The sequence below is a fragment of the Mixophyes fleayi genome, chromosome 7 (genome assembly GCF_038048845.1).
Source record: "Mixophyes fleayi isolate aMixFle1 chromosome 7, aMixFle1.hap1, whole genome shotgun sequence".
NCBI classification, from domain to species: Eukaryota; Metazoa; Chordata; class Amphibia; order Anura; family Limnodynastidae; genus Mixophyes; species Mixophyes fleayi.
The window spans coordinates 6723272-6738606 of NC_134408.1; the positions used below are offsets into that span (position 1 = coordinate 6723272).

General features: G+C 37.5%; 1 protein-coding gene across 1 annotated transcript; it reads right to left on the reverse strand.

Moving 5' to 3' along the window:
* Positions 1 to 747: 747 nt before the first annotated feature.
* LOC142097196 (up-regulator of cell proliferation-like) lies at positions 748 to 14774 on the reverse strand. The gene is made up of 3 exons (XM_075178844.1): positions 14728 to 14774; positions 11209 to 11267; positions 748 to 7208 (listed from the first exon to the last, which is right to left on the reverse strand). Exons 2-3 carry the CDS (start codon positions 11222 to 11224, stop codon positions 2467 to 2469), a joined length of 4758 nt encoding a protein of 1585 aa, XP_075034945.1. The 5' UTR covers positions 11225 to 11267; positions 14728 to 14774; the 3' UTR covers positions 748 to 2466.
* Positions 14775 to 15335: the final 561 nt, after the last annotated feature.

Here is a 15335-nt window from a genome sequence, read left to right on the forward strand (position 1 = left end):
TTAAAACTGCTTTGTGATTATGATCCTTTTCTGAAAGAAAATGCTATGGTCCTTTAAAATATTAGTCCAAATTAAATACAAATTCGTTCAAAACAGGCACAGAATGCAATGGTCACAGAAATAAAAAAGGTACAGAATGTAAAGGTCACAGAAATAAAACAAGCACAGAATGCAAAGGTCACAGAAATAAAAAAGGTACAGAATATAAAGGTCACAGAAATAAAACAAGCACAGAATGCAACGGTCACAGAAATAAAACAAGCACAGAATGCAACAGTCACAGAAATAAAACAAGCACAGAATGCAACGGTCACAGAAATAAAACAGACACAGAATGCAATGGTCACAGAAATAAAACAGACACAGAAAGCAATGGTCACAGAAATAAAAGGAGGCACAGAATACAACGGTCACAGAAATAAAACAAGCACAGAATGCAATGGTCACAGAAATAAAGCAGACACAGAAAGCAATGGTCACAGAAATAAAACAGACACAGAAAGCAATGGTCACAGAAATAAAAGGAGGCACAGAATGCAACGGTCACAGAAATAAAACAAGCACAGAATGCAACGGTCACAGAAATAAAACGAGCACAGAATGCAACAGTCACAGAAATAAATCAGTCACAGAATGCAATGGTCACAGAAATAAAACAAGCACAGAATACAACGGTCACAGAAATAAAAGGAGGCACAGAATGAAACGGTCACATAAATAAAACAAGCACAGAATGAAACGGTTACAGAAATATAACAGGCACTGATTTATTCTGTGATTTTGGATACAACATATCAATTATAGATTACTTGAGTCAGGTTATGTATCTGATGATAGAGATAAGAACCTGAGATCAACTTGTGTTAATATAATGATTTATAAATTACATGTTTCTGAGTTTCCACTCTCTCTCCCAGGGTGCTGCAGGTCTATAAAAGGATATTTTTGCCAGCAAATGCCTAAAAATGGACAGGTGTGGTCAGGGGTAGGATGGTCCTGTGACAATAAGTGGTATCTACTCTGGAGTTGAGACTCAAATTTGCTCTCTATATTTTTTGTGCATTTCATAACCTCAATTTGGTATTAAAAGATGGTGTTGCTATTAATTAAAGGCATGTCAAGCATTTGATGTTACACAGAATGTGTTTACCTTCTGTGTGTGTATGTTAGGGAATTTAGACTGTAAGCTCCAATGGGACAGGGACTGATGTGAATGAGTTCTCTGTACAGCGCTGCGGAATCAGTGGCGCTATATAAGTAAATGGTGATGATGATGATGATGGGAAAACATACAACAATGTGATAACATTTTGTCATTTACTAGTGACTTCTTCCTCACATTGAGAAGATTGTGCCCTACACACCGGTCCTCATGCTATGAGTCCTTGCTTGCCTTGAACTTCTGTTCTGTATGCAGTATGTAAGCATTATCTAAAATCATTATTTTATTAAAAATTCAGTAATTCCAGTTTGCTTTTCTGACATTTTGGACAGTATGTGTTATGTTATTTATTCCATAAAAAAAACAAGGATTTGTTCAATGCAGCATATCTGATAAAAATGTGAAATTTTGCCATAGAGGGACATAGATGTCTGTCTCATACATATCCATGGTAGAATTAGCAACTTACATATTTAGTTATGGGCAAATTTTCACATCTTTATACTATTGTAAGATAATTTGTTCCATAAAATAATGTGTTAAACTGTGCATTGATCTTTCTTGACATCAATAGTATGTTCTGTACTGAAGTTTGGACTTATAATTATACTTCTGTGATAATATATTTTGCATGACACCCTTTGTCTCCCGTGAAGTAATACTTTACCTGTAACTAATACTCCAGCAGGATCCCGGTACTAACTTATAGTCGAGACCTCTACGGGATATCTTTAGCAATAACCGGCCTCTCCAGAGCTACTGAGATTATACCCAGAGGTTGAATATAAAAGCTGGCTGTTGATTGGAGGAAAAAATTTTTCTCTGCACTACAGACGGACAGACACAGACAGACACAGACAGACAGACACAGACAGAAACACACAGACAGACAGACAGACACACAGACTAGGGTTAATTTGTTAGCAGCCAATTAACTTACCGTTATGTTTTTGGAGTGTGGGAGGAAACCAGCGCATCCAAAGGAAACCCACGCAAACACAGGGCGAACATACAAACTCCTCACATGGTTAGTATAACAGTATAGGATGAGGGGAGGAAAGTTATATAGTGAGTATAAGTGTATGGATGGAATATACACATTTGCTCTACAATTGTCAGAATGATATTGTGAGAATTCCTGGATTTTTATTTGGATCGGAGGATGTTATCATATAATCACTGTAATAGTACTGGGGGGACGTGCTCTATTTCACATGGTAAGTATAAACATGATAGTGGGGAGGAGGAATAAGTATCATAGATCAGTAAAGTAATGTTATCTACATATTATGCTTTATATGATATTAATGTTTTTCTAGGCTTTGAAGTGCTTGCTCTAATGTTATTTTGCTCCAGTCTTCAGGTAAATTAGCTGGTTTAGCACTATAAGCTTTTGCAAACTCATTATTATATGTCTTGAAAATATATTTCCAGTATATAGAAGCCTCAATGCTCGGATCAGGCTGAATTTTCCAGTCTGGGTAAATGGTCTGATACTTGTTGTAAGGATGTGGTTTCTCATCTGTGTCCTTACATTCAAAAGTTGCATTACCCACAACTTCTGTGGAACACAGCTCATGACACAGAATCTTTGTGTATTTGTTTCTATAACCCCCTAATCCTTGTGGGCGATGAATAGATGCAAAGTGCTCCTTATGGTCGGTGCCTCCAGCCTCACAGGGGACTTTACAGAATGGACAGAGTTCTCCACATCCAAACACTTTCTTAAAGAGCTCTTCATGGGGCTTTACAACAACCCTGGAGAGGACAGATTCAATATTTTCAGAATTTAACTTGTTTTGTATTTCTTCTTTAAGATCATCTAGTAATGGCTTAACATATTGGAAGAACTGGAGAACATTTGTTGTGTTTTGAAACATGACCACATTCATGTCATTCTGTGACATCACTAAATCTCTCTGTAGGTTCTCACAAAATGCGTCCAGGCTGTGTGACAGTTCTGTATGTTGTAGAAGGGATTGATCTTCGAGAACTTGTTTGACTTTGTTTGTAATCGCTGTTAGGTTGGCTGATATCAAGTTTTTCAAACTCTCAGGTTGGTTGTACCTCACTGTTGTGTGTTTTGTTATCCAATTTTTGACAAAGATCTCATAATGAAGACAATACTGCACATATTCATCAAATGTCTTCTCTGTCAGTAAGTCTGTAAGCAAAGCAGATTGGAAGAACATTCTACTTCCATACTTTTTGGAGTTGTCACTCATCAATATATCATCTACAATGTCTTTACCAAGATTTGAATAAACATATCCAGATAGCGCTGGTTTCAGACACATTTCACAGAATCTCTGAGCTCTGATTTTGCAGTCGTCCTTTTCTTGACATACTCTTTTAAAGGTATTCAAGTAATCAGGCTTTAATTTTTCAAGACATTGTTTAGTATCATTTTGTTGGATGAAGTCATCATGCATCTTCTGGAACATTGGTGCCGCCTTCCCTAATACTAGAAGTTTTACATCCAGCTCAAAAAATTGTTTAAGCTCAAATTTTTGCATATTCTCAGTATAACATTTATTGGTAATATCCAGTAAATGCTGACAAAATATTTTACTATAATTCTCTTTTGTGGTAATCTTTTTTTTAACATAACAATGACATCGATCCATAATAGTGACAGCTACAGAAGTTGCACCATTCCAGAATTCTGGCTCAAATCTCTTTTTGTTGACTGTGAATGTTTTCCCTTCAAGGTGTTTAGTCTTCATTTTAAATTCTCGATCCTTATATTTTTCTAATCCTTCTAGTTTAGTAAGTTTGTCATTTACATGTCCTGCTTTATTTTGCATGTCTTTCCTTAGATGTTCCAGCATTAATTGACTGATGTTGAGTTTCTCTAAACTGCCTAAGTTAAATGATTGTAATGTTTTGTTCCACATAGTCTCAAACTCCGACTCCAGCTCCTTGTCATCCAGCTTATAGTGTTTATCTCTGGAATTATTCAGGAGTATTTCGACTTGGTCCTCAATGATCTTCTGATAACCTCCTTGTATATCTCTAATTTTCTTTCTTTCTTTTTGGATGATGATAACTTCCCTGCATTTGTCAACTAGATGATATTCAAGTTCTTTTCTTAGCTGTAACACACTCCTCATAAACTCCTCTTTGTAATTTTGTACCAACTTCACCTGTTTGTTTTCACTTTCAAAATATGTTTCCAGGGACTGTTCCATTATCTGTACTTCTACCTGTAGAACTTCATTTATTCCCTTTTTTATACCCATCCAAATCTCTGTTTTTTCTTTAGTAGATAACTGATTTCTTATCTGATTCTCTGTCTCGGTCATCCAGCTGTGCACCTTTTTCCTGAAATTCCACTCCAGATCTGAGTATTCTATACACAGCTTATTATAGGCATCAGCTACAAGGCTGCTCCTGAAACTAAAGATGAATTTTTCATGTTTCACAGCATTCCACAAACTCTTTATCCATTCAATAAATTCTTTAATGTTACAAGAGTCAGAATGTGGTTTTTGTTTTAGAAAGTCCAACAAATGTATTTTAAGTTCAAATATTTTATCACTGTATCCTGTGCAAATTGAAGCCATGGGTGGAACACCGTGCCACAAGCCAGGAATATACCAATTGTGTTTTTCAATATCATATTCAATGATATCAGAGAACTTTGTGACATCAGTGTAACCCTCCATATTTGCTGCTACAGTTGTCATTTCATCCAGTTGTTCCAGAAGTAGCTTTTTTTCCCTTAGATTGTGTTCATGAGCGGACACATCACTCACATTTTGATGTACAAATTGACAGTTAGGTTTCTTCCCTACTTGTTTCATTCTCAGAAATGCGTGGACCACAATCTGCAAGATTTCTTTCATTTCTGAGGTATTTTCCATTGACACATTTATTATGGTGATATCACTTAACCCGACCACTAGTGTCGCCAGCTCATTGTCATGCTCTGAACTATCATCCAAGGAAGCCAACTCAGGAGCTTTCAACCCTTCAGTGTCAATCACCAGAATAAAGTCACAGCCCAGCTCCTCCTGGAAGGTCTTCTCCACTTTAATAAGAGTCATGAAGGCTCCTCGTGTGCATCGTCCACTGGCCACAGGGAACTGTAAACCAAACATGGTGTTCAGAAGGGTGGATTTCCCCGTACTCTGCACTCCCAGCACAGTTATTACTCTCATCCTGCAGTGTTCTCTCATCTTTTTGTCCAACTCATTAAGGACATCAGTTATCCACTGCAGGGGGATGTTGGAGACGTCTCCATCAATCAGCTCCAATGGGAACCCATCCAGCAGGAGATCAGCAGCTATCCCTGGGAGATTACTGAATCGTTTCTGATTTATATTAATTTCTCCATTTTTAAACATAAAACATTCAGCCTCATAAAACTGTTCCAGCTCACGTAGAAAATGTTCAATTCCTAAATTGCTTTCAGATATTATTTGACCGTACCCTTTTACTTCAGGTGGCTGAGTCTGTATTTGTGACATATTCTTTCTGGATAATTGATCAAGATAGAACTTCATCCACTTCAGGAAGTAAGGTCTCTCACTCTGAGACAGGTCAGTCAGTGCGCTCTGAAATTTCTTGATACCATCAGGAAGAATCTGCTGACTCTGCTGTCTGCGTAGGTCTGAAATTGTCTTAAATATTTGGGACCTGTAATCCTGTCCACTCTTGTTACCTTGTCTCCTCATTCGGCACATTTCTTTCTCATTTCTTGCTAATTGTGACCAGAGATCTCCCTGTAGTTTCATTGTATGTTTCTTATAATCTGTCACATCCTTTATAGATTTAGTGATCTCATGGGCAAGTGTTCTTGTCTTCCTGCACACCTCCGAATTCTCATCTACATCTATACCAATTCCGTCAGCCACATGTGATATTTCATCAAGGTTATCTTCATTTCTGTTTGATTTGATTTTCTCTCCTATTAATAATTGCAGTTTCTTTGCAATCAGTCTGTCTTGAGGTGCTCTTGGATTCAGTGCTATAAGTCTTCTATTTAAACTTGGAAATAATTTTGAAAGATATTCAATAGTTGTTTTCTCTGCATCAAACCTATTGTTTTTACTTATGATGAAAAGATAGTTATTGTTGTCGGAGTGTGATAAGTCTTCCAGAAATGTCTTGAACGTTCCTTTTATAATATTGGATGAGGGCAGGGTGATAATGAAAAAGTAATTTAAATTTGAAACTTGAATATCTTTGAAACATTTGCTGTCCTCATCTATATTGTCAATAAATACAAACACTGTTGATGAGACTTTTGTAAGAAAACAGAATTGTTTCCTGTAACACTGTAGATCTCCCCGTAGGTTAGTAACAGCAACAGGATCAGGGAAGAGATCAGAGGCTCCACCAGCTGGAAAGTACCAGATTATTTCCACTAATCCATCAGAGATGACTCTTCTCACATTCCCACCAATCATGTTCCCATGTACGAAATAGTCATGTTGCTGTTCATCATGGCTGAGAACTTGATTGAGGATTTTAGATTTGGATAAATTATATACCCCCAACCTCACAAAAGAAAATATTGGTATTGGAATATTCACCAAACATTTTTCTACAAACCCTTTCCTTTCTGCTAAGACGTGTGGTCTCCATCTTTTCACAATATCTCTCATTGCCCACAACAGGAAGGTGCATTCTAGACCATCACCAGCAGGGAGCAGCAGAGGGACAGCAAATTGGCACATGGACATTTTTGACATAATCTCCTGTTGAAGAAAATGATCTGAACAGTGCAGGAGAGCGCACACAACATCCAGAGGGTTGATAGCATTTGCTATCTCAACATTATCTTCAAATAAGTCATCTATATTAAATTCTTGGTTATCCTCATTCACTTCTGTGTCTTTTGGATTTATGCTCCGTGCAGTTCCATTCAAAGTCATGAGTTTTTGTAGGAAATACCAGGGAACATTCTTTAAAGGCTGAGGTTCAATCTTTCTGCAAGTGTTTGGCCCGATATATAGAACTTTCTTAAGTGTAAGTTTTGAGTTTATAAAATCTTCAAGTCCCAGTTTGAACATAAAGTCCTGAAGAGGTTTTTCTCTGCCTGGAGAAAATGAGAAAATGATAATTGTTATATTTCTATTATAACTATTTTTGTGTGGATTTTATCTTTAGATATGGTTAAGAAAATTATCCTGACTCCCCCCAACATCTTTACAGAACAGAAATGTGCAGTCAAAAAAATAGACGGTTTAACAAAATGATGGTGGACTTAAAATTGAACATCAAAACAAATTGCATCAGTACCTATGAGGTGGTACAGAATATTTAATGTTGCACAAACCTAGTTTGTCATCAGAAGCAGTGAAAGCCGAATACTCTCATTTCTTCATTTCTTCCTCAAATATTCTAATTTCCTTATTTTGAAAGCACCTGTGTGCTGATTATAGTTTCTGCAATTATAGACAAGATTGTGGTCCAACAGAGAATTATAAATGCCTGTAACATTGTCACATCAAAGCACTAATTGCTATGACTTTTAGACCCACTCCTTAAAATATTTCTCATTGGTGTGTCCTAATGTCCTAATTCAGTATTAAAGGGACATTATGAATCCATCCTTTCATCTTACAACACTACCCTTTCACTTGCCAAACAAACATACTTCACTTCTGTAATATTCACCAAGTCTTCCTACCCCTGACATCTCTTTGCCACCTTCAATTTTCTTCTCTACCCACCTGTACCTCCTCCCAATTCTTCCCCCACAAACATGATTTCTCCACCTACTTCATAGAGAAAATCGACATAATTTAGCAACATATATTTCCTGGCGCCAAATTCTACACACCCTACCCACATTCTCATGCACTCCCCCAATCCACCCTGATTTTATTCTCTAGAGTAACCTAGCACAAAGTATCTACGCATCATCTCCCCATATTTCCTTATTCCCAACCTCTACACTCCCTCTCCCTCACAGCATGCCCACCTCTAGCTCACCTCTTTAACATTTCTCCACTGATCCATTACCATCATCCTTTAAACAGGTGCTTATCTCACCAATTCTAAAGACACTTCCCTTTAACCTAACTGCCTGAGTTACTTGTGTACAACTCTCTCCCCTCACTCCTTTCTCAACTCTCTGCAGTTGGGCTTTTGCCCCAACATGCCTCTGAGATTGCACTCACATAATTGATCAATAATCTGCTAACAGCAAAGTCTAATAGTCACTTATTCATCCTCATGGACATCTCTGCTGCAATTGACATTGTTGATCACACACCTCCTGCACACCTTTCACTCAATTGGCTTTTGTGACAGAGTTCCTTCTTGGCTCACTCTCTATATCTATCAATCCACTCCTATAGTGTATCTACCTTTAGCACAGCCTCACCTCCTCTACAAACATCTTTTGGGGCCACAGAAGGTTCTGATTTTGGCCTTATGCTATTCTCAATGTACACTTATTTTCTTAGTGAACTAATTTACTCATTCTGTCTCCAGTACCACCTCTACACCAATGACACACGTATCTACCTCTCCTCCTCTGACCTCTTCCATTTTCTACTATCTTACTATCTTGTCTGATCAACTGTCTCCCTGCTAGCTTCACATGAATGTCCCAACACTATCTAAGGTTTAACACAGTCCAAAACAGAGTTTATGATCTTCCCTGCTCTCAGAGTCCCTCACTGTCAATAACACCACAATTTCTTAAGTCTCCCAAAATTTGCTACCTTGATATCACACTTGACTACATGCTTTATTCCATATATCCTGTTTCTCTGCCAGTCCTGTGTCCTCCCCGCCTTCAAAATACTTCCAGAATATGCCCTTCACTAACCCAAGATGTAACCAAAAGTCTTATACATTCTCTTATCATTTCCCACTTAATTCTCACAACCTCCACCTATCTGGCATTCCCATCACCCATCTATCCCTGCTTCAATCCATCTTAAATGGTGCAGCAAAACTGATCTTCCTCTCTCACCGCTCCACATGTACTGCACCACTCTGCAAATCCCTTCGGTTACTACCCAGTTCCTCCAGAATACCTCACACCTCATCTACTAAGCACTAAAATCTCATTTCAAAATTCTCTTTCTCATGCTCTCTTACATATATCTGTGACCTGTTCCTTGTCGCCCAGAGCATGCTCACACTTGTAGTTTAACAGCCTCAAGCATGCTGTGGCCGCAATGGACATGGCGATGCTTGTAGTTCTTCAAGCACCTTCATTCATAAGTACTCAATGGCTGTCAGGTCTTGCTAGGACGTACAATATTACCTGCTGTATTTTTTACAATTTACTATTACCCTCACAATTAATGTCCAACGGGACATAACTCCGGTGGTGGTCAGCATATCGATGCTGACTACCCTGACCAATACTTACCCCGACGTGGCGACCCCGAACGGCTACTTCACGACCTGGCTCCAGGGTGACTGCTGTGACCGCCGACTGCCAGGAATCGCCACGAATGAAGAATCTGGACACTGTAGACCGCGACGCTCTTCTCCTTGCTGTTAAGGTGGAAATATAAGTATGCTCCCATAGACAATGTACAACGCTAAGCAAAGTACATTGTCTATGGCCACATACGTAAATTTCCACCTTAACAGCAAGGAGAAGAGCGTCGCGGTCGCCAGTGACGTCATGCAGAGTGTCCGGATTCTTCATTGGTCGCAATCCCAGTCGGCGGTCACACCAGTCGTCCTGGAGCCTAGTCGTGAAGTAACCATTTGGGGTCGGTGCGTCGGGGTAAGTATTGTCGGAATAATGCCAGCCATTATTCCGTGCCCCACCCCATAACTCTAGTGCTATTCAGCAGTGGTCTGATTTGCCCTCAGTGCTGTATATTTTTGTAGTCCTGATTTCCCAAGGGAATTCCACCATGTGCTGCCCAGTTTTGGGCTGGTTTCACATTAGCACAAGGGGACCCCACACTGCAGGTCTCCCTGGTGTAGTGGGATAGGTCTAGTCTGGCCATACTCATTGTCCCTGGCTTTAGTGCTAGCAAATCAAGGCTGTAGCACATGTCATGTTTACTTATTATAGGGAGGCCATGACATTTAAAAATATATATATATATTTATCTTATTATTCTTTTCTTAAATACTAAATATACAATTGTAATCTTCATCAAGATCATAACTTCTGTATCTTTACTCCAGATCAAGATATGCTCTGATGACCTGAGTCTTTATCGAGAACAAGGCATAAAAAAGGAGTAACTTTGCTCCTGGGCAAAACCATGTTGCATTGGAGGGGGAGGTCAATTTAAAATGTAGTGACAGATTAATAGTTGGGGGTAGTGCATGTCCTAGATCCACTTTAAATTTCAGTGTCAAAATAAAGCTATCAAGTATTTGTGTGCTAGAAGAAAAAGTAGTCGGTATTTATCGTATGTGCAAAATAATAAACTAATTTGTACCCCTTGCATTGTACCATGGTTTGTTCCGGAGAACATTTGCTCCTTTTTTGCCTTACTTTCCTTAATGACTCAGGCCCTGAGCCTCTCTTGATGTGCATCCATCTATACATTGTACCTTATGAATAAGCAACATTTTAATTGTTACAATTATTATTTGTAGTAAAACTATTAACTACAGAAAAGTGTTTGTTGCAGGCTTATTACAGCATATTTTTTGCTTTGTTATCTAGAAACTCCCCTCTATAAATCCTGCATTTTTCAGCAGTAGCACTGTACATATGGGGTGGGGTAAAGTGACCAACTAAGGTTCTGCAAAATTGGTAGCAGGAGATGATGGGAGAACATGAAGCAGTGTGTAATCACTGTTGTCTGACCATCCCCAATTGTAAAGCGCTACGGAATATGTTGGTGCTATATAAATAAATGTTGATGATGAGGATGAGGATGATGATCGTTGTTGCTTTGCCACCCACAGGCAAACAGAACTCTAAGTGATTTTGGTGGTGGGGTGTTGTTGGGCCACTTCTTTAGGGTGTTTTGGGTGATGTCCACCCCACCCCCCCTTTGCACACCCTTTCAAGATTATTCTATGGTGCTCACCCATGTCAAGTTTTCAGACCTAATGCATATAATGCCTCATTGTTCTTTATAAAAAAAAACACTTACCTTGTTTTTCAGCCATTCTGAGAGATCTGAAGTAATCTCCTGGGTTTTAGGTCCTCAATCTAAGAGATTAGTATAAAGAAATATGTTTATAACACCTAATGTGTGAATGTTTTCTGTAAAAGTACATTGTGCTTTTTTGTGTAATACAGATAATCTTCTATATGTTAAACTTTACATCAGTGGTTATCCAGAAAATTCACCAGTGTGCAGCATATTTGATTTTGCACAAAAATTCTCCTTTGTCTTCCAGACAATAACGAGTAGCGTACCCACATTCTGCTTTAAGAACAGTCCCCATAAAACATTCGGTGCAACCTTTTTGTGGGATCCCATGAAATGGACATGATGGACAGAATAAAAACATTACTTTCTGCTTACTACCACTTTCATTTATTTTAATGTGACTTTCACTCACTGCCCAACCAAGGTTACTGCTTGCAGAACATTTATAAAGTGTGAAATGGCCAAGGCACAATAGACTATCTGCGTTGGTGGCACTGTGCGCATAGATATCCACCAAAATGCGTGGGTACAGAGCAAGATGGCTGCAATTACGGAAAAACAGAAGTCTGCAACAGCCTGTGCACAGGGCAGGTTGGAGTTAGACTGTTGCTTGCCAAGTATATAGTAGTCTCACCAATGTACCTTGTTTTGTGGTGCAAGGCAAAAAAATTGACTTTATTTTTCATTGTGAGGTTATAAAATATCTTTGAGCTGGGTAATACTGGAACTGGGCTCATTCGCTACCGTTTTGTTTTCATAATGCCTCATTGTGTATACACTTCTTACACATAATTGGTAGAACTAAAAATCACAGCACTGTACAGTCTGGACCAGGTTCAGGAAACATTTGGCTCTCCAGGCTGGGCCAACTGGGACTTATAGTTCCACAACAGTTAAAAGAGCCACAGGTTGCTTACCCTGCTCTATTTAAACCAACATCCTAACTAATAAAACTATGCCATAAAATAAGTTTAAACATTTTACTTTCTAACGTCACAAAATATTATTTAAAATATACCATTGTTCAACTGATTGTTCTCTCCTTTTCTGAATATTTAGCAATATGTTCGCTTCCATAAATTGTCTTTCTCCCACATAATATAAAACACAATATCAATATAGCAATGTGTATATTTCGGGCGCATAGAAGTTAAAAAACTCTCTTGAAATGATGCATCAAAAATCATTAATTATAGAATATCTTATTCCAATTCAATCTATACAAAAAGTTCTCCTATATTGTGTAAAGTCTTGAAATATCGGATTGGAATCCTCAATATTCCCAATGTCCTGTCTATATATAGGTTGGAACTTGCAGGAAGTTTCTCCAATATTTTCCACAGATATATAAAAAAAAAAAGAAAAATTGGTTCTTGATTCTCCGATATGTGCTCAATTTTGTATATATCATATATGAAAGATAAAAATATGTATATCGAGCGCATAGTGTGTTATCTCCAAAAATATTTCAACGCTTCGTACAATGATCAATAGCATACATATAAAAATGATAATAAAAAATGAATCCTATTGTGTACGTAGCAAGTTCACTCCTACTGAGTTTCCTGAGCACTGTCAGCGTTGTAAAACAGTTAAGATGTATCTCCGGCTCGGTAAGCGCCAAATTACGTCTGCAAACCACGGGTGGGTGTGAGGCTCCTCCGTAAAACACTATGGGCTAGATTTACTAAACTGCAGGTTTGAAAAAGTGGAAATGTTGGCTATAGCAACCAATCAGATTCTAGTTATCATTTATTTAGTACATTCTACAAAATGACAGCTAGAATCTGATTGGTTGCTATAGGCAACATCTCCACTTTTTCAAACCCGCAGTTTAGTAAATATACCCCTATGTGTTCACCTGGACACATAATGTCCTGGTGGAGATACCTGGACACTACCGAGCCGGAGATACATTATAGGAGGACTTTTTGTATAAATTGAATTGGACTGAGATATTCTATAATTAATGATTTTTGATGCATCATTACAAGAGAGTTTTTAAACTTATATGCGCCCGAAATATACACATTGCTATATTGATATTGTTTTTATAAAGAGAAGTGGTTATATTAGGGCAGCTGTGTACGAGAGCGCTTAGAAAAGCCACAATTTTTGCTTGTTTCTGTAATATAAAACACAGATGCTCTGTCAGTTAAAATCAAGTTCTAATTAGAGTACACGTTCCCCTTTATAACATGAGTGATTGTGCAAGGAGGCAAGTCTACTCTGAAGAAATAGTTTTCCTGTGCTGATCACATGAATCTAAAGTAAAAATAAAGTGTTTTTATATACCAGTGTGTATATGACACTGACAGTAAGATCATCACAGTTACGCTTCATAGATGGATATAGAGTTTTGTATCATGCGATAAAGACAGTTTTTATAAGAGTTAGAGCAGCCAGACCTTTAGATATTGAAACTCATCTATATTATACAGGTAAATGTTTCCATGCACAATGTGAAAATGATGGATATAGAAAAAAATCAATGTATTGTATATACCATATATAAAATAAACTAAGCTGGTAAGCACAAAATGCAATTCTGGCCAGAAGCAATCTATACAACCACAGGTTTACATAACATCAGTATCTTGTGTAAATTTGTGTTCCAAAAAGTCCCCTGCACTACCCAAATGGGACTGCAGAGGGCTCTATGGAACACACTGGTTTGTATCATTTGGACTAAGATTGTTATACGGTTCAATGACAGACTATTGAAATACCATCTATGCATCCCTGACTATCTGTGTATTACATTATATAGATATCTAATCCGGTCTTGTGTAAGTCTGTGGTTGTATATATTTCTTCTGGCCAGAATTGCATTTTGTGTTTACCAGCTTAGTTTATTTTATTTACGATATAATAATATAGATGAGCTTCAATATCTACAATTCTCACTGCTCTAACTCTGATAATAACTGTCTCTGTCGAATGATGCAAAAGTGTATATCCCTCTATGAAGTGTAACTGTGTTGATCTTATGATCATTGTCATAGACGCACTGGTATATACATATCAGACAAATTACTCTTCGCTTATATACAACCAAACTCTATCTTATTGCTCCTGGGAAACGTTCACCGTTATCTGCACTTTACCAGGAGAATTGAATCGGCAACAACACTGAATCTAATCTTAGGAAGCGCAGTTCAGCACCAATTTTGTGTATTTAAACTACTATAGTTAATAACATATTGCATGACTATGACTTTTTAAGTGGTAAAAGAATGACAAAACTAAAACCATATAAGGAAGATAGCAGATGTATTACTGTAGGTATATAACAGCTAGCAGTGATATTACTAACAGATAGAAATAATATGATGCTACAAAGCACAAAACATACAACAATAATATTAGCAATCCAACTTGAACAGGTTCCTTTTCAAATATTATTATTATTATTATTATTATTATTATTATTATTATTATTATTATTATTATTATAATAATAATATATTTACAAGTGTTGTTATGGAGAAAATGTCAGACTAGTTTTTTTCTTACCTCCTGATATCTTGATAGAACATTAAGTGATAACTCTGCAGTAGAACATGCTCCCAGCTGTATTTATATCTGTAACTCAGCTTTTTAGGGAAGTGCAATTTACATGTTTTTGCAATATAATGTGTTGTGCTTTCTTATGTGGTGAAAACAGTTCATTATTTCATAGAAAGTTTGTTGTTTCTGATGTTTTCTTTTGTTTTTGATTTGATTTACCTTTAGATTTATATAATTTTTACCAAATGCTCTATATTTTTCTTATTAATGCAACATTTATCATCTTACTTACCTGTATTCACTCTTACTGACCTACATTAACTCTTACTGACCTGCATTCCCTCTTACTGACCTGTATTCCCTCTTACTGACCTGTAATATCCTCTTACTGACCTGTATTCCCTCTTACTGACCGACATTCCCTCTTACTGTTCTGCAATGTCACTTAGCCGCTGTTTATTTCTCTGACAACCTACCAGTTAGCTGACATAATGGGTATTTGACAACCGGCAAAAAAAACCTCATTGCTAAGAGCTGTACATGTAAAGTCATCGTCACTTACTTCTTCGTGCTCAGTGCTCCCACCAAGTCTTCTTAGTATGGACATGGATGTA